Below are 27,736 nucleotides of genomic sequence, written 5' to 3' on the forward strand. Positions count from 1 at the left end.
CAGCTTCCACCCTACACCCCTGAAAAAGAGTCTCTATCTGCCAATACAGTGGCATATGCAGGATCTGTAGTACACAGAGTGACTATGACAAGCGTACTGTCTGGGTGAGCGCTTCAGACAACGGTGTTGTCCAGAGTATTTGCTGCACGACGCACTGGACAGTTACAAAAATATGACCCAGGATGACAGCCTCACTCCCAAACCTCCCCACCCCCCCTGATCAACAAGTCCTTTGCTTTCTTCAATACTCCTCACTTGGCTAACAGTTTGACCACATAAACACTGGTACATCTTGAGCACTGACCAGACCTTTGCAGGTTGTGGATCTTCCACGGTGCCAAGTAGCACCTTATATATCAGAAGCTTCTACAGCCATGACATAATTTTCTGGAATTTTCCAAGCTGTTTAACTTAGTCAACTTAGTGTATGTAATCTTCTTGCCCACTGGAATTGTGAGACAGTGAATTATAAGTGAAATAATCTGTCTGTAAACAATTCTATTATTCTACATTGTAGAAAATGTATAAAAACCTGTTTTGCCTTTGTCATTATGTGTTATTGTGTATAGATTGATGAGAGAATATTTTTTAGAATAAGGCTGTAACAAAATGTGGAAAACATCAAGGTTCTGAATATTTTCAGAATGCACTGTATATATTTGATTTTCTGTAACTACTACAGTGGAGGGAGGTATACAGGAGGTATACAGTGACCTATTTCAAAAACAACTTGTATCTACGGCCACTGCACGTAATGGTCACATTGGCGGGTATTTCAAGCTTCCAACATAATACTTTTTACTGTTGCCTGAAAAGGTTCTGGATAGAACCAAAAGGGTTCTATGCTTGCTTCATATATGGCACCCGAAAGGTTCTCTCTATATATATATCAACGCAACATGTAAAGTGTTGGTCCAATGTTTCATGAGCTGAAATAAATTGTGCCAGAAATGTTCCATACACACATAAAGCCTTTTGTCTCTCAAATTGTGTGCACAATTTGTTTACATCCCTGTTAGTGACCATTTCTCCTTTGCCAAGATCCACTTGACAAGTGTGGCATATTACACAGGTGCACCTTGTGCTGGGGACAGTAAAAGGCCACTCTAAAATGTGCAGTTTTGTCTCACAACACAATGCCACAGATGTCACAAGTTTTGAGGGAGCATGCAATTGGAATGATGACTGTAGGAATGTCCACCAGAGCTGTTGCCAGAGAATTGAATGCTCATGTCTCTACCATAAACTGCCTCCAACTTCGTTTTAGAGAATTTGGCAGTAGGTCCAACTTGCCTCACAACCGCAGACCACATGTAACCACGCCAGCCCAGGACCTCCACATCTGTCTTCTTCACCTGCAGGATCATCTGAGACCAGCCACCCAGACATCTGATGAAACTGAGAAGCATTCCTGTCTGTAATAAAGCCCTTTCGTGGGTAAAAACTCATTCTGATTGGCTGGGCCTGGTTCCCCAGTGGGCTGCGCCCCTGTTCAGTCATGTGAAATCCATATATCAGGGCCTAATGAATTGATTTCAATTGACTGATTTCCTTATATGAACTGTAACTCAGTAAAATCGTTGATATTGTTGCATGTTGCGTTTATAGTTCAGTATAGAAACTAAATTGGTTCCATATAAAACCCTATGGAACACAAAGGGTTCTATATGGAACCAATTTTGGTTCAGTGAAGAAGAACCCAATCGGGTCTGATCAAAAAACTACAAAAAGGCTTCTACGCAGAACCTTTTAGGGTTGCCTTTTATGAAGCAACCAATAAAACACTTTGGTTCTATCCAGAACCTTTTATTCTGAGTGTAGGTTTTAACTCGGCCCGATCGTATACATATATAATCCTTTATAACTATATGTACCGCTGTGATTAATTATGATTGACTAAGTACAAAGGTGAATTGAACTGTCTTCGTAAATACATGTATAATGTTGAGCCAAATATCTAGCCTGGGAGTTCAATTCAGGGATGATGTCACTGAAGGACAGGTGGATTTGCAGTGATTTATTATCTGAGACCTTTTAACGTTTATCCGCTAAAGCACAATCTGTGTATTTATAGGCAAATATGATGATACCTTTGGGTTCCCTCGGAAGTTAGTCCTAAAGTACGTTTTGTACTGTAAATTCTGTACATGGTGTGTAGGCAGGAGGCTAGAACTCCTCATTACTGGGTGGGCGATGGTACTGCGTGTCTGAGCAGGCTATGCAATTAATTAAGCCATCCAAAGTATGCACAGCCAGTGCGTGAGTGCAACCTATATCACACATGGAAAGGCTCCCTCGTGAAAGAGATCCTGGTCTCAAGGGGACTCCCAAATGAATGAATAAATAGACCGTCGCTAATTTGCATTTTTATTTTATTTTTTTTATCTATGGATTTCCAGCCTACCACTGCGCAAAGTGGCATAGCACTATACCGCGACCAAGTGTATTCACAACAGTCTTGCTGACGAGCAGTGCGCGCTCCGACTGCGCTGATGCGTTTTCATTGGGTAGCAGCCCAGTGAACTTGTGCGGAGAGACGGAGAGAGAAGGAACCTGCGGGGTCCATTTAACACCAGTAGAGTGCACTCCGCTCCACGCGCGCTGGGTCACTTCTCGAGGAAGAAACGGACTGGTTTCTCCCCTGCCTTTGCTGCACCTCCGAAACATTTTAAAGGATCGGGATCCGTTTGAAGGACAACAGCGAATCTCCTCTCATGCCAGTGCGTGTTTAACGTTGGGAGGGAACAAATCTCCACTGTTTCGTTTCGTTTTAACGATTGAACACTGCGGTGTACAGTCCGACGTTTCACTTGGATTTTAGGAGTTCAAGCGCGGTGTGCGCTCATTCCCCTAACCATGGAATTATGGATAAAGTTGATGGTGTTGTACGGTTTCTGTTTAGGGGCAAGTGCTGAGAATGACGGCAGGTAAGTGCACACATCTCCACATATGGTTCAATAGGCTACAATTCATTATTTTTTGTTTAAAAAACATTCTATCAATTATGTTGTTTTTGGAAGTGTTCAAATTGCGTTGGTGATTGTGGAATGTGGAGAAGGTGTTGCTCTCATAAACTCTGAGCGAGTTTTTAAAGAGGTTAATGTGACCACGGAGATGCTATTGATTCCTAATTCCATGAACGCGACTTCCACATAGTGAGCATATGAGTTTGCAATGCATAGACTGAAACGTTGCTGACGTGCTGAAATGATTCGGGCTGTAGTCGCACTTGACGTACAGTGGAAGGAATAGACCTATACCAGTGTAATCTCATTTTCATAAATAATAACATAGTTGTTTATCTGGAGTGAATGGTGTACTTTTATATATATATAAGAAATGAACATGAATATATGTTTGTAATGTTTTTGCTGGTGGTTTTTGTTTGTCATTCTTTATGTGGATCTACTAGGTCTATGTTAGTACGTAGGCCGAATACCACAGAGTTTCTTAACCATCTTTGGTAATACACAGTGTTTCGCTCTTTAGGCCTACATTTGGAGAAACCGAGTAGCCAGCAGCCGACTTTCTTTGCAAAGTCAGTTTCTTGGATTTCCCTCCCAATGAGCTGATATCACGGTGACAGCACCTACCTTGTCGGGTGGTTCATGTCCAAACACGAATCCGGTGAAGTATTTGGAAAGGAGAAAAGTGCCCAATCTAAAGAATGTTCCTGAGATTGAAATCTACATCTACCTTATCTGGTGCAGCTGTCATTTTTGTCTCTCTCCATAAAAGGAATGTTATACAGCTCTTAATAAGCAGTAATAAAAACATCATACTGACGAATTCCATTTTAGGTCATTGTATATAAAACGACCTATATAATTTTTTCTACCTATATACACAGTAAGCCCTCTGGTATTCCAGATATGTATTCCTTCAGGATACGTTTTCAAGCTTGTTTATTAATAAGACAGGTTCACTTTCACTGGACTGGCGCCAATGCACTTGCCTTGCAGTATTCATCATCATAAAGGCTGTTTCCTTTGGGAGAGTGATACAGTAGACTGAGGAACTGGAGGCTAGGTTGCATCCTATATGGCACCCTATTCCTGTGGAGTTCCCAATGGGCCCTGGTCCAAAGTAGTGCACTATATGGCACCCTATTCCCTGGTGTTCCCAATGGGCCCTGGTCCAAAGTAGTGCACTATATGGCACCCTATTCCCTGTGGAGTTCCCAATGGGCCCTGGTCCAAAGTAGTGCACTATATGGCACCCTATTCCCTGTGGAGTTCCCAATGGGCCCTGGTCCAAAGTAGTGCACTATATGGCACCCTATTCCCTGTGGAGTTCCCGATGGGCCCTGGTCCAAAGTAGTGCACTATATGGCACCCTATTCCTGTGGAGTTCCCGATGGGCCCTGGTCCAAAGTAGTGCACTATATGGCACCCTATTCCCTGTGGAGTTCCCAATGGGCCCTGGTCCAAAGTAGTGCACTATATGGCACCCTATTCCCTGTGGAGTTCCCAATGGGCCCTGGTCCAAAGTAGTGCACTATATGGCACCCTATTCCCTGTGGAGTTCCCAATGGGCCCTGGTCCAAAGTAGTGCACTATATGGCACCCTATTCCCTGTGGAGTTCCCAATGGGCCCTGGTCCAAAGTAGTGCACTATATGGCACCCTATTCCCTGTGGAGTTCCCAATGGGCCCTGGTCCAAAGTAGTGCACTATATGGCACCCTATTCCCTGTGGAGTTCCCAATGGGCCCTGGTCCAAAGTAGTGCACTATATGGCACCCTATTCCTGTGGAGTTCCCAATGGGCCCTGGTCCAAAGTAGTGCACTATATGGCACCCTATTCCCTGTGGAGTTCCCAATGGGCCCTGGTCCAAAGTAGTGCACTATATGGCCCCTATTCCCTGTGGAGTTCCCAATGGGCCCTGGTCCAAAGTAGTGCACTATATGGCACCCTATTCCCTGTGGAGTTCCCAATGGGCCCTGGTCCAAAGTAGTGCATTATATAGGCAATAGGGTGGCATTTCGGATTGGATCCTCAATCTGAGTGCTGGTCCTATGGTGCATTGAAGACAACCTTTATTCGGTATCTCCATAGGATAGAGTTTCAGGTCTCACACTATAATTGGATTAGACTCCGTACAAATAGCAATAGAGTGAGACAGAGTTGGAGAGTATTTCTAAGACGTGATATTACTCGAATAGTGATCGCAGTTGAGCATTTTAATTTGGTTTTTCACCCCCATTTATTGTTGTCAGACAGACTGAGCCCTAAGCACAATCCATCCCTCACCGATACCTTACACAAATAAGGTCTCAGAGTCAATAGAATATATCTTAGGGATTGATAGCGCTGAACTTTCCTACCTGTCTGTCGTTAAACACTGGTTGGGGCGTGTGTGTGTGTGTGTGTGTGAAGGTGAGAGTGTGTGAGTGATTGTATGTGTTTGTGGATGTTTACTCCAGGTTCTTGGTCACAGTGTCTAATGTTAGGTAATGTTAATGTGTTGTGACAGGACCACGGTCCCAGTCTGGTGAGTTGTGCTGATATTTCCCCATGATACCCCTCCCTGCCCAACCCATAATGGTCATTTACATTAAAGGAGCAGCATACTTAATTAGCGTCTCCCTCTGATGGAGCGCGGCTTGTCACGCGGGTCATTATTGGCCTATTTCCCCGGTTATAAACCTGGCCTGCTGACTTCAATCTAAATTCATAGGGAGAGGGTCCCGTGAGAACACTGTGGAGGAAAGTCATTTATTATCTGAACTAGCTGTTTGGAGGAGAGAGCTAATGGGCTAAGCTAGCAACTGAGGGGGGCGTCACCGCTCACCGGCCAGCCACAGCAAGGTCGTTTTGTCCTAGTGGTAAATTGGCTCAAAACAGGCCTGATTAATTACTGATTAACTATACCTGTAATTCCCTGTTGAGGGGTTTTCATTACTCATCAACATTGTTGTCAGTAATGTTTAGTCCAAGAATGAAAAATGGCGCTTGGCCAATCTTGTTGTGATGTGGTCTATAAGTGATTCTGTATTGTAATCAGGAAATGGGCTATCTGAGGTAAGGTCACAACACTTTGCCTCGATGAAAGACTACACATCAGATAACATTTAAAGGACTAGTTCGCTTTTTTTTTTTAAAGCCACAATCCTGAGTTTGTATGTCAGACCATTAATCAGACCATTGAACCGCTAGGATGAGATATTTTATTCTAGTTGGAGAAAATCCAGATTCCCACTTTAAATAGCCACTACTAATGGAGGCTATTTCTCTATGATGATGTCGCCACATTGCTTTGCTCCAGACACAGCCAATACATTCCAATCCTCCTCTCTCCAAGTTGCTGCTACAAACCATGTCCTCACTCTCCTTCCAAACATCCTTATTCTAACAACATTAGACCTTCAAAGATAGACAGACCTTATTTTATCCCCAAGGTTGACGTTAAAATACGTGAATAAGTGTATACAGAGAGAGCAAGCCATTTTCCTGGACATTGGTCAAAGTAATTCAGCAGGACTAGTGAAAAAGGCTACATGTCAACCGGTGCTTACAGAAGTGTGTGGTACTAGTCGTTTTCAGAATAGAAGCGAACCACTTTCATGAACATTTATGAAGCGATGCGCTCTTTAACATGAGTGTGCTACTTGTCCTCAGATATTTAGATTAAATGTGTATGCAAAGGTTGTGTGTGTGTGTGTGTGTGTGTGAGAGAGAGAGAGAGAGAGAGAGAGAGAGAGAGAGAGAGAGAGAGAGAGAGAGAGAGAGAGAGAGAGAGAGAGAATGTGTGTGTGTGTGTCACTGTCAAGCAACATAGTGCCACTTAAGTGTCGGGTACTGCTATATGAGCAATATGTCATCCTATTCATTGTCAAACAGCAGAGATGCCTATCTCTGCTGGCCTATCTCACACACACACACACACACACACACACACACACACACACACACACACACACACACACACACACACACACACACACACACACACACACACACACACACACACACACACACACACACACGAACACACACGCACGCACACGCACACACACACACACACACACACACACACACACACACACACACACACACACACACACACACACACACACACACACACACACACACACACACACACACACACACACACACACACACACACACCCGGGGCTAGATGATGGACTAGCATGGATCCTTTCCCCAGCGTCTGTTGTGAAGACCCTGTCTAGTGGTTTGTTTTCCTGATGAGGCACCAATGGAATGCCAAACGTGATAATTCTGTGCTTCAGTTCCTTCACAGCTTACTGCAGTGTAGTATTATTCATACACAGAAGGTCAGACATAGACATGGATAAAGAAGGATGAAGACATACATCTATCTGATCTGCCGTCAACGCAATTATTCTACAGCGCAACGTGTTCAGAATGATTACAGTGATAACACATTATGAATTTTACATGGAGAAGTTGATGGGACATCACTCCAACATACCGTAGTGTATAACTGGCCTAGTCATAATTCAGTTCTACTTTGATAAATCGTGTTATAACAGCACAGTTGTGTGCATGATTCTGCCGTGTTCCAACAGCCGAGGGCTAAGCTCAGTTTTATGAAAGATGGAGGGAGAGAAAGAGATGGAGGGAGAGCGTGGTAGAGATGGAGAGAGAGAGTGGTAGAGATGGAGAGAGAGAGTGGTAGAGATGGAGAGAGAGAGTGGTAGAGATGGAGAGAGAGAGTGGTAGAGATGGAGGGAGAGAGTGGTAGAGATGGAGAGAGAGAGTGGTAGAGATGGAGGGAGAGAGTGGTAGAGATGGAGAGAGAGAGTGGTAGAGATGGAGAGAGAGAGTGGTAGAGATGGAGAGAGAGAGTGGTAGAGATGGAGGGAGAGAGTGGTAGAGATGGAGAGAGAGAGTGGTAGAGATGGAGAGAGAGAGTGGTAGAGATGGAGAGAGAGAGTGGTAGAGATGGAGGGAGAGAGTGGTATAGATGGAGGGAGAGAGTGGTAGAGATGGAGGGAGAGAGTGGTAGAGATGGAGGGAGAGAGTGGTAGAGATGGAGAGAGAGAGTGGTAGAGATGGAGGGAGAGCGTGGTAGAGATGGAGAGAGAGAGTGGTAGAGATGGAGGGAAAGAGAGAGATGGAGGGAGAGCGTGGTAGAGATGGAGAGAGAGAGTGGTAGAGATGGAGAGAGAGAGTGGTAGAGATGGAGGAGAGCGTGGTAGAGATGGAGGGAGAGAGTGGTAGAGATGGAGGGAGAGAGTGGTAGAGATGGAGAGAGAGAGTGGTAGAGATGGAGGGAGAGAGAGTGGTAGAGATGGAGGAGAGAGTGGTAGAGATGGAGGGAGCGAGTGGTAGAGATGGAGGGAGAGAGTGGTAGAGATGGAGGGAAAGAGAGAGATGGAGGGAGAGCGTGGTAGAGATGGAGGGAGAGAGTGGTATAGATGGAGGGAGAGAGTGGTAGAGATGGAGAGAGAGAGTGGTAGAGATGGAGGGAAAGAGAGAGATGGAGGGAGAGAGTGGTAGAGATGGAGGGAGAGAGTGGTAGAGATGGAGGGAGAGAGTGCTAGAGATGGAGAGAGAGAGAGAGATGGAGGGAGAGAGTGGTATAGATGGAGGGAGAGAGTGGTAGAGATGGAGAGAGAGAGTGGTAGAGATGGAGGAGAGAGAGTGGTAGAGATGGAGGGAGAGAGTGGTAGAGATGGAGGGAAAAGAGAGAGATGGAGGGAGAGCGTGGTAGAGATGGAGGGAGAGAGTGGTATAGATGGAGGGAGAGAGTGCTAGAGATGGAGAGAGAGAGAGAGATGGAGGGAGAGAGTGGTAGAGATGGAGGGAGAGAGTGGTAGAGATGGAGAGAGAGAGTGGTAGAGATGGAGGGAGAGAGAGTGGTAGAGATGGAGGGAGAGAGTGGTAGAGATGGAGGGACAGAGTGGTAGAGATGGAGGGAGAGAGTGGTAGAGATGGAGGGAAAGAGAGAGATGGAGGGAGAGCGTGGTAGAGATGGAGGGAGAGAGTGGTATAGATGGAGGGAGAGAGTGGTAGAGATGGAGAGAGAGAGTGGTAGAGATGGAGGGAAAGAGAGAGATGGAGGGAGAGAGAGTGGTAGAGATGGAGGGAGAGAGTGGTAGAGATGGAGGGAGAGAGTGCTAGAGATGGAGAGAGAGAGAGAGATGGAGGGAGAGAGTGGTATAGATGGAGGGAGAGAGTGGTAGAGATGGAGAGAGAGAGTGGTAGAGATGGAGGGAGAGAGAGTGGTAGAGATGGAGGGAGAGAGTGGTAGAGATGGAGGGAAAGAGAGAGATGGAGGGAGAGCGTGGTAGAGATGGAGGGAGAGAGTGGTATAGATGGAGGGAGAGAGTGGTAGAGATGGAGAGAGAGAGTGGTAGAGATGGAGGGAAAGAGAGAGATGGAGGGAGAGAGAGTGGTAGAGATGGAGGGAGAGAGTGGTAGAGATGGAGGGAAAGAGAGAGATGGAGGGAGAGAGTGCTAGAGATGGAGGGAGAGAGTGGTATAGATGGAGGGAGAGAGTGGTAGAGATGGAGAGAGAGAGTGGTAGAGATGGAGGGAAAGAGAGAGATGGAGGGAGAGAGTGGTATAGATGGAGGGAGAGAGTGGTAGAGATGGAGGGAAAGAGAGTGGTAGAGATGGAGGGAGAGAGTGGTAGAGATGGAGGGAAAGAGAGAGATGGAGGGAGAGAGTGCTAGAGATGGAGAGAGAGAGAGAGATGGAGGGAGAGAGTGGTATAGATGGAGGGAGAGAGTGGTAGAGATGGAGGGAAAGAGAGTGGTAGAGATGGAGGGAGAGAGTGGTAGAGATGGAGGGAAAGAGAGAGATGGAGGGAGAGAGTGCTAGAGATGGAGAGAGAGAGAGAGATGGAGGGAGAGAGTGGTATAGATGGAGGGAGAGAGTGGTAGAGATGGAGAGAGAGAGTGGTAGAGATGGAGGGAGAGAGAGTGGTAGAGATGGAGGGAGAGAGTGGTAGAGATGGAGGGAAAGAGAGAGATGGAGGGAGAGCGTGGTAGAGATGGAGGGAGAGAGTGGTAGAGATGGAGGGAGAGAGTGGTAGAGATGGAGGGAAAGAGAGAGCTGGAGGGAGAGAGTGGTAGAGATGGAGGGAGAGAGTGGTAGAGATGGAGAGAGCGAGTGGTAGAGATGGAGGGAGAGAGTGGTAGAGATGGAGGGAGAGAGTGGTAGAGATGGAGGGAAAGAGAGAGCTGGAGGGAGAGAGTGGTAGAGATGGAGAGAGAGAGTGGTATAGATGGAGGGAGAGAGTGGTAGAGATGGAGGGAGAGAGTGGTAGAGATGGAGGGAAAGAGAGAGATGGAGGGAGAGCGTGGTAGAGATGGAGGGAAAGAGAGAGATGGAGGGAGAGCGTGGTAGAGATGGAGAGAGAGAGAGTGGTAGAGATGGAGGGAAAGAGAGAGATGGAGGGAGAGCGTGGTAGAGATGGAGGGAGAGAGTGGTAGAGATGGAGGGAGAGAGTGGTAGAGATGGAGAGAGAGAGTGGTAGAGATGGAGGGAGAGAGAGTGGTAGAGATGGAGGGAGAGAGTGGTAGAGATGGAGGGAGAGAGTGGTAGAGATGGAGGGAAAGAGAGAGATGGAGGGAGAGAGTGGTAGAGATGGAGGGAGAGAGTGGTAGAGATGGAGAGAGAGAGTGGTAGAGATGGAGGGAGAGAGTGGTAGAGATGGAGGGAGAGAGTGGTAGAGATGGAGAGAGAGAGTGGTAGAGATGGAGAGAGAGAGTGGTAGAGATGGAGGGAGAGAGTGGTAGAGATGGAGAGAGAGAGTGGTAGAGATGGAGAGAGAGAGTGGTAGAGATGGAGGGAGAGAGTGGTAGAGATGGAGGGAGAGAGTGGTAGAGATGGAGGGAGAGAGTGGTAGAGATGGAGAGAGAGAGTGGTAGAGATGGAGAGAGAGAGTGGTAGAGATGGAGGGAGAGAGTGGTAGAGATGGAGGGAAAGAGAGAGATGGAGGGAGAGAGTGGTAGAGATGGAGGGAGAGAGTGGTAGAGATGGAGGGAAAGAGAGAGATGGAGGGAGAGAGTGGTAGAGATGGAGAGAGAGAGTGGTAGAGATGGAGGGAAAGAGAGAGATGGAGGGAGAGCGTGGTAGAGATGGAGAGAGAGAGAGTGGTAGAGATGGAGGGAAAGAGAGAGATGGAGGGAGAGAGTGGTAGAGATGGAGGGAAAGAGAGAGATGGAGGGAGAGAGTGGTAGAGATGGAGGGAAAGAGAGAGATGGAGGGAGAGAGTGCTAGAGATGGAGAGAGAGAGAGAGATGGAGAGAGAGAGTGGTAGAGATGGAGGGAAAGAGAGAGATGGAGGGAGAGAGTGCTAGAGATGGAGAGAGAGAGTGGTAGAGATGGAGGGAGAGAGTGGTAGAGATGGAGGGAGAGAGTGGTAGAGATGGAGAGAGAGAGTGGTAGAGATGGAGAGAGAGAGTGGTAGAGATGGAGGGAGAGAGTGGTAGAGATGGAGGGAGAGAGTGGTAGAGATGGAGGGAAAGAGAGAGCTGGAGGGAGAGAGTGGTAGAGATGGAGGGAGAGAGTGGTAGAGATGGAGGGAGAGAGTGGTAGAGATGGAGGGAGAGAGTGGTAGAGATGGAGGGAGAGAGTGGTAGAGATGGAGGGAGAGAGTGGTAGAGATGGAGGGAGAGAGTGGTAGAGATGGAGGGAAAGAGAGAGCTGGAGGGAGAGAGTGGTAGAGATGGAGAGAGAGAGTGGTAGAGATGGAGGGAGAGAGTGGTAGAGATGGAGGGAGAGAGTGGTAGAGATGGAGGGAGAGAGTGGTAGAGATGGAGGGAGAGAGTGGTAGAGATGGAGGGAGAGAGTGGTAGAGATGGAGGGAGAGAGTGGTAGAGATGGAGGGAGAGAGTGGTAGAGATGGAGGGAGAGAGTGGTAGAGATGGAGGGAGAGAGTGGTAGAGATGGAGGGAGAGAGTGGTAGAGATGGAGGGAGAGAGTGGTAGAGATGGAGAGAGAGAGTGGTAGAGATGGAGGGAGAGAGTGGTAGAGATGGAGAGAGAGAGTGGTATAGATGGAGGGAGAGAGTGGTAAGAGATGGAGAGAGAGAGTGGTAGAGATGGAGGGAGAGAGAGTGGTAGAGATGGAGGGAGAGAGTGGTAGAGATGGAGAGAGAGAGTGGTATAGATGGAGGGAGAGAGTGGTAGAGATGGAGGGAGAGAGTGGTAGAGATGGAGGGAGAGAGTGGTATAGATGGAGAGAGAGAGTGGTAGAGATGGAGGGAGAGAGTGGTATAGATGGAGGGAGAGAGTGGTAGAGATGGAGAGAGAGAGTGGTATAGATGGAGGGAGAGAGTGGTAGAGATGGAGGGAGAGAGTGGTAGAGATGGAGGGAGAGAGTGGTAGAGATGGAGAGAGAGAGTGGTATAGATGGAGGGAGAGAGTGGTAGAGATGGAGGGAGAGAGTGGTAGAGATGGAGAGAGAGAGTGGTAGAGATGGAGAGAGAGAGTGGTATAGATGGAGGGAGAGAGTGGTAGAGATGGAGAGAGAGAGTGGTAGAGATGGGAGAGAGAGTGGTATAGATGGAGGGAGAGAGTGGTAGAGATGGAGAGAGAGTGGTAGAGATGGAGAGAGAGAGTGGTATAGATGGAGGGAGAGAGTGGTAGAGATGGAGGGAGAGAGTGGTAGAGATGGAGATAGAGAGTGGTAGAGATGGAGAGAGAGAGTGGTATAGATGGAGGGAGAGAGTGGTAGAGATGGAGAGAGAGAGTGGTAGAGATGGAGAGAGAGAGTGGTATAGATGGAGGGAGAGAGTGGTAGAGATGGAGAGAGAGAGTGGTAGAGATGGAGAGAGAGAGTGGTATAGATGGAGGGAGAGAGTGGTAGAGATGGAGGGAGAGAGAGTGGTAGAGATGGAGGGAGAGAGTGGTAGAGATGGAGGGAGAGAGTGGTAGAGATGGAGGGAGAGAGTGGTAGAGATGGAGGGAGAGAGTGGTAGAGATGGAGGGAGAGAGTGGTAGAGATGGAGGGAGAGAGTGGTAGAGATGGAGGGAGAGAGTGGTAGAGATGGAGGGAAAGAGAGAGCTGGAGGGAGAGAGTGGTAGAGATGGAGAGAGAGAGTGGTAGAGATGGAGAGAGAGAGTGGTATAGATGGAGGGCGAGAGTGGTAGAGATGGAGAGAGAGAGTGGTAGAGATGGAGAGAGAGAGTGGTATAGATGGAGGGAGAGAGTGGTAGAGATGGAGAGAGAGTGGTAGAGATGAGAGAGAGAGTGGTATAGATGGAGGGAGAGAGTGGTAGAGATGGAGGGAGAGAGTGGTAGAGATGGAGATAGAGAGTGGTAGAGATGGAGAGAGAGAGTGGTATAGATGGAGGGAGAGAGTGGTAGAGATGGAGAGAGAGTGGTAGAGATGGAGAGAGAGAGTGGTATAGATGGAGGGAGAGAGTGGTAGAGATGGAGGGAGAGAGTGGTAGAGATGGAGGGAGAGAGTGGTATAGATGGAGGGAGAGAGTGGTAGAGATGGAGGGAGAGAGAGTGGTAGAGATGGAGGGAGAGAGTGGTAGAGATGGAGGGAGAGAGTGGTATAGATGGAGGGAGAGAGTGGTATAGATGGAGGGAGAGAGTGGTAGAGATGGAGAGAGAGAGTGGTAGAGATGGAGAGAGAGAGTGGTATAGATGGAGGGAGAGAGTGGTATAGATGGAGGGAGAGAGTGGTAGAGATGGAGGGAGAGAGAGTGGTAGAGATGGAGGGAGAGAGTGGTAGAGATGGAGGGAGAGAGTGGTAGAGATGGAGAGAGAGAGTGGTAGAGATGGAGGGAGAGAGTGGTAGAGATGGAGGGAGAGAGTGGTAGAGATGGAGGGAGAGAGTGGTAGAGATGGAGGGAGAGAGTGGTAGAGATGGAGGGAGAGAGTGGTAGAGATGGAGGGAGAGAAAGAGATGGAGGGAGAGCGTGGTAGAGATGGAGGGAGAGAGTGGTAGAGATGGAGGGAAAGAGAGAGCTGGAGGGAGAGAGTGGTAGAGATGGAGGGAGAGAGTGGTAGAGATGGAGGGAGAGAGTGGTAGAGATGGAGGGAAAGAGAGAGCTGGAGGGAGAGAGTGGTAGAGATGGAGGGAGAGAAAGAGATGGAGGGAGAGAGTGGTAGAGATGGAGGGAGAGAGTGGTAGAGATGGAGGGAAAGAGAGAGCTGGAGGGAGAGAGTGGTAGAGATGGAGGGAGAGAGTGGTAGAGATGGAGAGAGCGAGTGGTAGAGATGGAGGGAGAGAGTGGTAGAGATGGAGGGAGAGAGTGGTAGAGATGGAGGGAAAGAGAGAGCTGGAGGGAGAGAGTGGTAGAGATGGAGAGAGAGAGTGGTATAGATGGAGGGAGAGAGTGGTAGAGATGGAGGGAGAGAGTGGTAGAGATGGAGGGAAAGAGAGAGCTGGAGGGAGAGAGTGGTATAGATGGAGGGAGAGAGTGGTAGAGATGGAGGGAGAGAGTGGTAGAGATGGAGAGAGAGAGTGGTAGAGATGGAGAGAGAGAGTGGTAGAGATGGAGGGAGAGAGTGGTAGAGATGGAGGGAGAGAGTGGTAGAGATGGAGGGAGAGAGTGGTAGAGATGGAGGGAGAGAGTGGTAGAGATGGAGGGAGAGAGTGGTATAGATGGAGGGAGAGAGTGGTAGAGATGGAGGGAGAGAGTGGTAGAGATGGAGGGAGAGCGTGGTAGAGATGGAGGGAGAGAGTGGTAGAGATGGAGGGAGAGAGAGAGCTGGAGGGAGAGAGTGGTATAGATGGAGGGAGAGCGTGGTAGAGATGGAGGGAGAGAGTGGTAGAGATGGAGGGAGAGCGTGGTAGAGATGGAGGGAGAGAGTGGTAGAGATGGAGGAGAGAGAGAGCTGGAGGGAGAGAGAGAGAGAGAGCTGGAGGGAGAGAGTGGTATAGATGGAGGGAGAGCGTGGTAGAGAAGGAGGGAGAGAGTGGTATAGATGGAGGGAGAGAGAGAGCTGGAGGGAGAGAGTGGTAGAGATGGAGGGAGAGAAAGAGATGGAGGGAGAGAGAGTGGTAGAGATGGAGGGAGAGAAAGAGATGGAGGGAGAGAGAGAGAGAGAGCTGGAGGGAGAGAGAGTGGTAGAGATGGAGGGAGAGAGTGGTAGAGATGGAGGGAGAGAAAGAGATGGAGGGAGAGAGAGAGAGAGAGCTGGAGGGAGAGAGTGGTATAGATGGAGGGAGAGAGTGGTAGAGATGGAGGGAGAGAGTGGTATAGATGGAGGGAGAGAGTGGTATAGATGGAGGGAGAGAGTGGTAGAGATGGAGGGAGAGAGTGGTAGAGATGGAGGGAGAGAGTGGTAGAGATGGAGGGAGAGAGTGGTATAGATGGAGAGAGAGAGTGGTAGAGATGGAGGGAGAGAGTGGTATAGATGGAGAGAGAGAGTGGTAGAGATGGAGGGAGAGAGTGGTAGAGATGGAGGGAGAGAGTGGTATAGATGGAGAGAGAGAGTGGTATAGATGGAGAGAGAGAGTGGTAGAGATGGAGGGAGAGAGTGGTAGAGATGGAGGGAGAGAGTGATATAGATGGAGAGAGAGAGTGGTAGAGATGGAGAGAGAGAGTGGTATAGATGGAGGGAGAGAGAGTGGTAGAGATGGAGGGAGAGAGTGGTATAGATGGAGAGAGAGAGTGGTAGAGATGGAGGGAGAGAGTGGTATAGATGGAGAGAGAGAGTGGTAGAGATGGAGGGAGAGAGTGGTATAGATGGAGGGAGAGCGTGGTAGAGATGGAGGGAGAGAAAGAGATGGAGGGAGAGAGTGGTATAGATGGAGGGAGAGAGTGGTAGAGATGGAGGGAGAGAGTGGTATAGATGGAGGGAGAGAGAGTGGTAGAGATGGAGGGAGAGAGTGGTAGAGATGGAGGAGAGAGAGTGGTAGAGATGGAGGGAGAGAGTGGTAGAGATGGAGGGAGAGAGTGGTAGAGATGGAGGGAGAGAGAGAGAGTGGTAGAGATGGAGGGAGAGAGTGGTATAGATGGAGGGAGAGAGAGTGGTAGAGATGGAGGGAGAGAGTGGTAGAGATGGAGGGAGAGAGTGGTATAGATGGAGGGAGAGAGTGGTAGAGATGGAGGGAGAGAAAGAGATGGAGGGAGAGAGTGGTATAGATGGAGGGAGAGAGAGTGGTAGAGATGGAGGGAGAGAGAGTGGTAGAGATGGAGAGAGAGAGTGGTATAGATGGAGAGAGAGAGTGGTATAGATGGAGAGAGAGAGTGGTATAGATGGAGAGAGAGTGGTATAGATGGAGGGAGAGAGTGGTAGAGATGGAGGGAGAGAGAGTGGTAGAGATGGAGGGAGAGAGAGAGACAGTGACAGAGAGCGCTTTCTCCTCCCTCCCTCCCTCCCTCCCTCCCTCCCTCCCTCCCTCCCTCCCTCCCTCCCTCCCTCCCTCCCTCCCTCCCTCCCCCTCCCTCCTCCCTCTCTCTCTCTCTCTCTCTCTCTCTCTCTCTCTCTCTCTCTCTCTCTCTCTCTCTCTCTCTCTCTCTCCCTCTCTCCCACCTCACCTCCTGTTCCACTGGCGTGGCATCACACGTCTCTTTATGAGGTACCTCTCAAAGTTCATTTGCATCATCGCCTGTTCGTTGGCATTGCTGCCCTGCCTGCCCGCCGCACAGGGTCGACTACACTGCCACTTTTTGTGTTGCAAAAACGCTTCAGGAAAACCAATTATCATCCTCCCACTCAGTTGGCGAGGCTATGCCCGCAATATCATATCACTTTTAGGCCCTATTAGTTTTACGCTGGTGGATAAAAATTACCCCTGAATAATAACAGCCAAGGAGTTATGTTTAAATTAGTAATACGATGATGAACCAATTTGCAGCAACTCTTCCTCCTCGTTATTATGTGTTAATCAGCTATTTTAATGATGTTTTTCACCCGTTGATCCACATTCAATATTGATAGTTATTAGCAAGGCATGCTATTAGCTATCAGCAGAGGGTTGTGGCAATGGGACTATATCCCTGTATCTGACCAGGTGCTCAGTGTGTGTGTGTGTGTGTGTGTGTGTGTGTGTGTGTGTGTGTGTGTGTGTGTGTGTGTGTGTGTGTGTGTGTGTGTGTGTGTGTGTGTGTGTGTGTGTGTGTGTGTGTGTGTGTGTGTGTGACCTGTGGCTCCATCTGGTCAGCGGTCCTGCTGTGTGTGCACGGTAACTCTCAGCCCCCAATTCACAATCATGTTTGGCAATCAATTCCAGAGCCCTCTCCTCTGCTTCTTTATCTTCTCCTCCCTTCTCCTCTTCTCTCCTCCTCTCTCTATTTCTCTCCTTAACATTCCCAATGTGTCTCCTATTGGATTGTGCTCAGGGCTCCTGATTTTCTCTCTCTCTCTCTGTCTCTCTCTCTCTCTCTCTCTCTCTCTCTCTCTCTCTCTCTCTCTCTCTCTCTCTCTCTTGCCAGCCATGCTGCGTACAAACATTTTCCCTGGTCCTGCCATTTCCACTTAGCATCTTCCATCAGACTTTCTCCACTGTGAAGTAATTGGCAGCGGGGGCAGACATTAGCATTTCCAGAGTTTTGGCAATGGAGGCTTAACTGGATGGGATAGCAGGAGGGTAGGACGTGTCCCGCATGCACAACCACGTCAATCTCAGTCTCCTCAGCCCTCAATGCTGAGGCACGATAGAGCAAGGCAAGACGCACCCTTCTGCCAAGTGTTTTTTTCGAGACACCTTTGGCTACTTCCTTTCGATAACAAGCATCAGAACCTTGATCTCTCTGTCATTACAAAACGTTCAGATATAAATTAATTGTCTAGAACAGAGATGATTCTGTGTCATGTAGAATTTAGAATCAGCTCTGTTCGTTCTATTTCTACTGTCTCTGATTCATTTAGCTAACGTCACAGAACACAACCATGCTCTGATCGTTGTCCCCATCCGAGGCATCCTTAAATGGGCTTAATCTTTCTCTATTTCCTGTTAAAAATATGTTGTGCTGTGCTTCCGCTACAGATAAATAAGTCATCCTACTCTACTCTGCCAAGAAGCTATTTCTCTGAAATAGAACAGAATGTAACATCAGTTCACAGTAACATTATTTAGGCTGGTTTTCATACAAGAACTGTCATAAGGTATTTGCCCATTGCCAGGATGAAAACGGCTCTAGCCTCATGTTCTCTTTCCTATTTCTGGAAGATGGCATTATCCTTCCCCACTTCCTTTAATAGCAAATTACATTCTGACATTCTGTTTCTGATAAAGTTTCATTTGGACGTTGGCACACAGACAGTCGATGCTCATGACGCCTCTACCTCGTTTGGTTTTGGCACTCAGAGCAGGGGCTTGTTCAACTGTGACATTCAGATTGGACTGTGTTGTGCAGAGCAGATAGGACTGTCTGTCATGCCATTGTGTCAGATCTATTCCTTTTATCTCTATCTGCGATGTTCAGAACATTTCACATCACTGAATACACCCCAGTCTGAAGATGGGGGGTGTCACATTATGAACGTCACAATGATAACTCACCACAGTCTAATCTCTAAACACACACACACACACACACACACACACACACACACACACACACACACACACACACACACACACACACACACACACACACACACACACACACACACACACACACACACACACACACACACACACACACACACACACACACACACACACACACACACACACACACACACACACACACCTTCATTCTGAGCTATGGGAGTCTCTGCCTGGCCCCACAGATTAAAGTGTCAGTGATCACTGATGTGGAGAGAAGCTTGTCGTATTAGTTACATTCGGTCCTGTTCTTCTGTAGTCTCACCCGTAAGTCTTCAGCTCTGATATCACACCAACCAACATGGCTCCCCCGTGCAATAAATGCCAACATGCTGATTGGGAAATGTCCTGTGTTTTTGTGCCAGCTCGCTCACAGATAAGTTTGTTTACTTTCCTTACACATTCTAAGCGACATGGGAGTAGCTTCACATTTGGAAAACAAGTAACATTTAATTATGTGCAGGGTAAAGAATGAACAAACATATATTCAGTCTGCCAGTCAGAGACTGCTCTCTCTCTCTCTCTCTCTCTGTCTCTGTCTCTGTCTCTGTCTCTGTCTCTGTCTCTGTCTCTCTCTGTCTCTCTCTGTCTCTCTCTCTCTCTCTCTCTCTCTCTCTCTCTCTCTCTCTCTCTCTCTCTCTCTCTCTCTCTCTCTCTCTCTCTCTCTCTCTCTGTCTCTCTCTGTCTCTCTCGCTGTCGCTGTCTCTCTGTCTCTTTGTCTCTCTGTCTCTGTCTCTCTCTCTCTGTCTCTCTGTCTCTGTCTCTCTCTCTCTGTCTCTCTGTCTCTGTCTCTGTCTCTGTCTCTGTCTCTCTGTCTCTGTCTCTGTCTCTCTCTCTCTCTCTCTCTCTCTCTCTCTCTCTCTCTCTCTCTCTCTCTCTCTCTCTGTCTCTCTCTGTCTCTCTCGCTGTCGCTGTCTCTCTGTCTCTTTGTCTCTTTGTCTCTCTGTCTCTGTCTCTCTCTCCCTCTCTCTCCCGGCTTGGTGGACAAGAACCAACAGACCCTGCTGGCTTTTAAATTCGTCCATTTTAATTGGCTGTGAACTGATAGAGCTGTCTCCTGACAGGTGGCCTCGGCAGATGGCCTCGTCCAATGGGCTGTGTCGCTACGGCGCCCGCATCGACTGCTGCTGGGGATGGACCCGGCGCTCCTGGGGCCACTGCCAACGTGAGTAGTGCCAACTCTACCGTGCCCGCTGCTGGGTTAGGGTTACCGGGGCAACCAGGGTTTCCGACAGGGGTTGCCGTGGGTTACCTGGGTGTAGCTGCTGGGATCTAACCACAATTAGGATGTAGAAAGAGGATTAAACACCTGTCGAGAATCAATCAAATGTATTTATAAAGCCCCTTTTTACATCAGCCAATGTCACAAAGTGCTATAAAGAAGACATATAGTAACTAAGGGCTCTGAAACACACACTCTACCAACGAGCACACGGAACACACACTTGTTCATAGGCACATACGTGGACGTACACACACACAAAGTGAAAAATAAACTTGACATTTTCACTGCTGCTTTTGAGTTTTCCGTGTTTTGGGGGAACGATATTCTAGCCGTAAATAATGCTCTAGTGAGCAGATTCCCATTATACGCTTGTAGCCATGTAAACAGATAATTGTAAATGATTGCTGTGAGTGTATATTTAGTAAATGTCATGTAATGTATATGTAAATGCAGGTGTGCAGGGAATCAATTTGGTGACATGTTGAGTAAATCCAGTCATGGATTCAGAGGATGCCCCTACTAGAATGAGCCTACTGTAAATATACCTTGTTTTGCTAGAATGAGCCTACTGTAGCCTCAATATACCTCTTTTTACTAGAATGAACCTACTGTAGCCTCAATATACCTCGTTTTGCTAGAATGAGCCTACTGTAGCCTCAATATACCTCGTTTTACTAGAATGAGCCTACTATAGACTCAATATACCTCGTTTTACTAGAATGAGCCTACTGTAGCCTCAATATACCTTGTTTTACTAGAATGAGCCTACTGTAGCCTCAATATACCTTGTTTTACTAGAATGAGCCTACTGTAGCCTCAATATACCTCGTTTTACTAGAATGAGCCTACTGTAGCCTCAATATACCTCGTTTTACTAGAATGAGCCTACTGTAGCCTCAATATACCTCGTTTTACTAGAATGAGCCTACAGTAGCCTCAATATACCTCATTTTATTAGAATGAACACATTTTTGTGCAACAGTATTACATTATACCACCGTCTGATATTATATTGACCCTTAATAAAATATCTAGCCCTATGGACAAATATTGACTCTTATGGAAACAGAGAAGTATTGGCTGCTGCCATACTGTGTAATTATATCCTGCAGAGATGTGTGAATGATATTAATAGGGAGCTCTGAAAGTGTCGAGCAGCCTGACAAATGGGAGATACACTGCATGGCTTGCTGCACACATGATGGTACAGCTGTTGCTTCGGCTGCGGAAGTGTGATGGGTGACACAACGGGCTTACTTACGCACAACATGTAGAGAGTAGACGGAGAGAGGCTGGGCTGCATGTTGGCTCCGTCTCTGTCAATCTACTAACCTGGAAGCCTGGGGGTGGGGGAGGGGTTATAATGCTTTCATGTCATCGTCATTATACTTCACATCACCTTCATAACCTTTCACCTCATATGCATTTTGTTTAGCTCTTTTGTTGTTGTTGTTTTTTTGCTAATCACTTGTCATGACTCATGCTATAATCATGCTAGAGTTTTTGGTGTTTGTTCATGTTGTCGTTTTTAGACGAAACTAAAATGTCACACTGCTGGTCCCTGTCCAAAGGTATTTACTTCACGCTGAGCTCTATTGTTTCCGTTTGGCACTGGGCCTTCCATTGGATGCCCTGTTATGGTTGCCTGGTCCCAGATCTGTTTGTGTTGTCCTACAATGACCAGAGAAGCTATCAAGACAGTACATACTGACCTGGGAGAAGGCTACTGTAATGGTGACCCACTTATTGCCCTTTCGTTCTCCCCTAGGCGAGGGTGTTGAGCTCAATAACCTTCACTTAGTTTAGGTTTGGCATCAGGCCCTCCTTTCAGACACTCTGTTATGGTGGTCGACCTCGTTCCCTTCCCTTCTCCCCTAGGTGAGAGTGTTAATGTTGAGTTGAGTAACCTTAGGCCCACTTATCGTGTCAGATTAACATTCTGCCTCGCCGCCAGCTGACTCTCCTCTCCTCTTTATCCCTCGCTCCTCATTTGAGGTGAAAAGAAAAACAGAATATGGTAATTGCATTCTCACATAGACCCTAGCTTGAGAAAAACAAGTTATGGTAATGACATAGCGACTCAGACTTAGAGCCAGACCAAGACTGTGCTGGGAGGGAACTCAAGAGACGAGGCTCAAGACAAAGCGGCAGAAATGGATGCTTTTGTGGTTGCTATTATTTGTGACGGCTAAGGCCCCAACATGTTGCTAGGCTAGTTAGCTAAGAGCTCTGCTGTCGTGTTGGCAGGAATCCCTGTCCTCCCCAACATGTTGCTAGGCTAGTTAGCTAAGAGCTCTGCTGTCGTGTTGGCAGGAATCCCTGTCCTCCCCAACATGTTGCTAGGCTAGTTAGCTAAGAGCTCTGCTGTCGTGTTGGCAGGAATCCCTGTCCTCCCCAACATGTTGCAAGGCTAGTTAGCTAAGAGCTCTGCTGTCGTGTTGGCAGGAATCCCTGTCCTCCCCAACATGTTGCTAGGCTAGTTAGCTAAGAGCTCTGCTGTCGTGTTGGCAGGAATCCCTGTCCTCCCCAACATGTTGCTAGGCTAGTTAGCTAAGAGCTCTGCTGTCGTGTTGGCAGGAATCCCTGTACTCCCCAACATGTTGCTAGGCTAGTTAGCTAAGAGCTCTGCTGTCGTGTTGGCAGGAATCCCTGTCCTCCCAACATGTTGCTAGGCTAGTTAGCTAAGAGCTCTGCTGTCGTGTTGGCAGGAATCCCTGTCCTCCCCAACATGTTGCTAGGCTAGTTAGCTAAGAGCTCTGCTGTCGTGTTGGCAGGAATCCCTGTCCTCCCCAACATGTTGCTAGGCTAGTTAATATAATAATAATATAATAATATATGCCATTTAGCAGACGCTTTTATCCAAAGCGACTTACAGTCATGCGTGCATACATTCTACGTATGGGTGGTCCCGGGGATCGAACCCACTACCCTGGCGTTACAAGCGCCATGCTCTACCAACTGAGCTACACAGGGCCAAGAGCTCTGCTGTCGTGTTGGCAGGAATCCCTGTCCTCCCCAACATGTTGCTAGGCTAGTTAGCTAAGAGCTCTGCTGTCGTGTTGGCAGGAATCCCTGTACTCAATACGTGTTGATTCCTAGTCATTTTGGGCTTGGCTCAGGTCCTCCCAGCTGTCCATGTTGGATCAGTCAGGAAGAGGAAGTTAGCTCCGTTTCTAGAGTAGACAGAATATAACATCATATATCAGACCAAATATTTGTTTTATCCTGTTTGGGTTTAGCTCCATCCTCTGCGTTGATTTGAAATGAATTGACAGGTGAAAACAATATGGTGGAATCAAGCCCATCATAAGGCTGTCTTTCACCTGGTCAGTTCTCTCAGATCAGTGCAATGAAGGAGAAAACAGGAGGCAAGGAGAGGACAGTGTTTCTAGACAATTGAGAAATACACAAGATCTACAGTGACAGGGATTAGTAGAGTAATCCGTGTTTCCGCTTGACGTTTGATTGACATGTTGAAGTCCTTTGGGTGAGTAGATACCTTTGACAGGACCTTGTTTCTGTTCATTAAACAGCAGTGTGTTTATCTGTCTGTTTTCTCTAACACTGTTCCAAAGTACCCATCAGGAGTCTCACACATTCCATGTCAAGTACGAGAAAACGTTGAGTTCATCTCGGAGAGTCGTCCCCCCTCTCGGCAAAAGCTACTTTTACCCACCACCTGTTTTTGAAGGAAACCATATCGTTTTCCCACCAGCCATCCGTCTCAGACGTTGTGATAAATCAATGCCATAGGAGAAAAACCAGAATGTTCGCTAACGCCTTCAAATGCCCCCGACCGAGCGTACCACACGAGTCCAATCACTCGAGACCTCAATCAGTACTCCATCATGTTGCCACAGGGCTGATTTAAACTTCGGAGACGGAGGGAGACCAGTCGTCATGGATTACAGATTACACCACTGCAGTTCTGGGGCCCCAGAGATTAGATTGGTGGTGCTATCGGGTTCTGGCTGTCTCCAGCCCTGCAAGAGTTCAGTGATCGGTCTGGGTGACTGCTCACAAAGAATGGAGAACTGGAATGGGTCTGCCCCGAATTTAAAGCTCCCTGTCCCCAGAACTGAGAGAGAGAGAGGAGAGATGGGAGAGGGCGTGAGTGAGTAGAGATAGACAGAGAGTGACAGAGAGAAATGGAGAAGGAGAGAGATGGTGGAGAGAGAGGAGAGAGCAAGAGAGAGAGAGAGAGAGAGAGGGACAGAAAGAGAGAAACGAGAGGAAGAAAGAGAAAGCGAGAGATTTATTATAGGCCAAGCATTTCCATTGGTACGACACTGACATGTTATGCGATTGGGTGGTTTAAATCACAGGCAGCGTTACTTTACTTTATCCAAGTGCCACCATAAACAGAGATGCATTTGCCTTGCTAAGCATCTGCAGTATATCTCCGATGATTACATACACATCAGAATGTCCCTCAGGTTTAACTCACAGTCAGGATGAGAATAGACCACTGGCAAATCAACAAGTTTTTCTTAGTCCTCATGTCCTAGTCGTTTAGTCATAACAAGCTCTCGGATTATGGCAAAGAGCTGCAATTAATCAAACCAACACTAAACAAATGACAGTGATTTTTTAAATGAATTTAATCAAATTGAAGCCTCCTCAGTTGCATCATATTCCATCTCTCTCATTCTCTCTCTCATTCTCTCTCTCTCTCTTTCTCCTTTCTCTCTCTCGCTCTCCCTACAGAAGGAATCCCAAATGAACTCTCTCCTACCGGTCTATTGCTTTGATCCCGGATTTTGGAAAGAAATCCAAGAGGATACCGATCTTCAGTGCAGTTTTGCCTGAGACTGTTTAGTCGGTTTCCCTCTCGAAGTACAAAGTAGCTTGGATTAGGAGAGGACTTTTAATTGGTAATGGAAGCCAATGAGTGAGTGACAAAATGGGTAAACTGATACAGTTTAACCAAAACCCTGGCCGTGACCCTTCACCCTGAGGGTGAGGATAGGCAAGAAAACACATTTCCAAATATAGGACAAATTTAAGCACCCATTAAATAATAAAAGTCTTAAATAGCTTCTCTTTGTCTCGTTTTCTTCAAGGCCACTGATCTGCTATTAGCTGGATGGGGGAAATCCATTCAATAGAAACTTAATCATGTAGTTTGATCTGTTAGTGGTAATGAGGTTAGTAAGAGACAAGGAAGGTAAGGTAATAAAAAGTACATGGATTCTGAAAGGGAGAAATCAATAGATTGTGTTTCAATTCAACGTGGGCCTAGGAAGGATCAAATACTTTGTCAAATATCAATCTGTTCATACCTAAGCACTTGTATCAATTATTTGTCAGACACAGAAAAATATGCTGCGGCCTCCTTCAAAATGTGGTGACGGTGGTGGTATTTTTATCCATCAAAGGAATGGAGGAGGATATTGAATTGAACATCACAGAATCTGCATCCTGTGTGTTAGAAGAAAACGCCTTGTCTTTCTCCTCTTGGCTTGTGATGGGAACGTTCCACAAATATGCAATTAGCCAGCATGATGCCACGTGGTATCTCTGCGGAACCACGGCACAATTTGACCATCAATGTTACTAATTAAACTATCTAAACTCCAATTTGTAAACATTTTTCAAACATAGCTATTAGCTGCTGGCAACATTGCGTGATGAGAAGCATCCATTCTCCATGGTGCTTATGCTAACTGCCATTTAAATTGAATTTTCACTTCGTTTCCCATTGACATCAATGCATTACTAGACTTAAGTGGAAGTTGGAATTCACCCCTGTGCTTACATTTAGTGTGATTGATCTAAACTTGAATTTGTAACCATGTTCAAGATGTAGCTACTAGCTACATTGCATGTTGCGAAGGGGACGTGACATCCGACGCCCATTCTCTGTGGTTGTAACCATGTAATGTGTGTGACTCCTCGTGTTGCTTTGTGCATCATTTCAAGAATGCTTTACTCGTCAAAAAGAGCACGGCTCTCTGGCTCTCTCACGCCATGATTCTGTTCTCTCATCCAACCAAGACAAAACGCTGGAATGTTCTTTTCTTTGTGTTTGCACATTTGTTTTGCAGCAGGCGTCTTCGCTCTAACCCACAGAGTAGTCGGGAGAATACGGTGTCCGCCACAAGGTCAGCTGCTCCACATATTTCTTTCAAATAATTATTGGCAAGACGAGGTCCTGGAGGCAGCGAGGCAGACACATCCTCTGAATCCTGGCTTCACTGATTTATTAATAGTCACCTCCCCCCCTTCTCCCTCATCCTCCAACCTTCCCCATCCCCTTGGCAAAGAAATATCTCCTCCCCTTCTGGCTTGAGAACTCTGGTGCTGCAGCCACCGTTTGGCGTTCACACCAGCAACTTGACTGAGAGCTATGTGATGATGCCCTCAGATGGCTAAGTGTTAGTTATTCATTTCCTGTGCGTTTGATATCCTCATATAAACTATATACAGCTGCCTAGTTAGTACATGAAAACTTCCTCAACCAAGAGCCTATGTAAAATAATTGTAGTTCAATGTAGATCTTCCAAATGGTACGTTTACATCAGTGATGGCAGATTATGTGTTGTTTCAGTCGGGGTCTCAATTTACTGTTGCAAGTTAAAATAGTAGAATAAACAAGGTGCAATGAAAAAATGTGGTTGTGCATCAGGAGTTTTTCTCTTGTTATGTCAGTCACTGATAGTCACTCAATTAGCCCACGTCAGCGAAAGTATTTCAGAATGGTAAATTAGTCTAGCGGCCAGCTATCTAAACTTAGTAATCATGGTGGAATTACCAGCCGGGGGGCCCCCATTGATTTTTGTTATTCAGTCTTACTCAGAAACACTATCATATTAAAAACTGCAAGCAAATTCTCTACACCCTGTGGCAAACTGCGTAGAAGTTTAGGAAATGATATGTAAAATAGCTCATTTTCCTCTCTGCCCTATGGCAAAATGTGTAGAATTGCACGAAATTCCGTTGTCAGATAACGGAATGCTAAAATGTTTTTTCTAGCAATACATGTATGTCAAGCAGTACAGTAAAAAAATATCCAGCTTTTCTTCTACCCGAATACAATGATTTTGACAATATCATATACTGTATCTTACTTAACATATGAACTGTCTTTTCCAAACACTGGCAAGTTACAGTAGTTAGTGAAATGTAGCTGGAGCTACAACTTCCTCATTCCAATGTAGTTCACAAACATCTGACCCCCAGAGACCAAATATCTCGATTTGATTGACCGTAGGATTGAACTTGATGATAATAAACTAATATTAGAGGCTAAAACTGCCGTCAAAATGTTCTTTGGGGATGGGGGTTGTTCTGGCGATTGTAATTTACATAGGCTTACTAGGCCAGACCAGGGCTTTTGGCACTGCTAGGTTGCTAGCAGCAGCTGACCAGCAGAGCTTGTGACTTCAGGCTCCAGTCTGGACACTGTGGGCCTGATCCTTAGATGGGCTCTAAGGATGGATGGCCAGAGGAATGCCTGATGCAAACTGGTGTGAAGGGGTGTCATCAGTAGGTATTCAGGGAACGAGAAGCGCGTTGAATTGGAGCACGTAGTTGCTCCTCTGCGGTTGCGGCGGCCATTTTTAGTTCCTCATGTGGTTTGATGTGGTCTAATGAACACAGGGTATTTCCCTGGGCCGCACCGCAGATTTAAAAAGACCAACCTTTCTTTGAACCCAACAGCCTTGGATGGGTTACTTCTGAGCATGCTTGTCCTCATACTACCCTCTGTGGAAAAACTTTAAAATAAAACCCCTCACAGCTCGTGACAGTGACTGTGTCAGCTGTATTAATAAATTATTTCAATTGGCCCAAATCGCTGACCAGATACAACATTTACACGTTTCCCTGATTCAACTCCCCCCGCCAAAATATGTCGAACCCTTTTTTCTTTTTAATCAGGGGCGTAATCTAGAGGTTTCACAGCTCACCTGCGTCCTCGCGTTAACACCCTATCTCATATATCCCAGGTTTGGAAAATGGGCTAACGCTGTCTTGTCTATTAGGTTACACATTCTAATAAAGTGGAATGAGACTACACAATGCTATCTCCTCCAGCTAAAGGAATCCCCAC

The 27,736-nt window shown here is 47.0% G+C and overlaps 1 protein-coding gene across 1 annotated transcript in view; it reads left to right on the top strand.

The window, feature by feature from the left end:
* Window positions 1-2,481: 2,481 nt before the first annotated feature.
* The window catches only part of LOC124022295 (nephronectin-like), a 75,589-nt gene continuing 50,334 nt past the window's right edge, over window positions 2,482-27,736 (top strand). The window contains 3 exon segments of the mRNA XM_046337217.1: window positions 2,482-2,927; window positions 19,523-19,623; window positions 25,734-25,787. Coding sequence (XP_046193173.1) covers window positions 2,857-2,927; window positions 19,523-19,623; window positions 25,734-25,787 — 226 coding nt within the window. The 5' untranslated portion in view covers window positions 2,482-2,856.

This window comes from Oncorhynchus gorbuscha, unplaced genomic scaffold, assembly GCF_021184085.1.
Source record: "Oncorhynchus gorbuscha isolate QuinsamMale2020 ecotype Even-year unplaced genomic scaffold, OgorEven_v1.0 Un_scaffold_1327, whole genome shotgun sequence".
Lineage (NCBI taxonomy): Eukaryota > Metazoa > Chordata > Actinopteri > Salmoniformes > Salmonidae > Oncorhynchus > Oncorhynchus gorbuscha.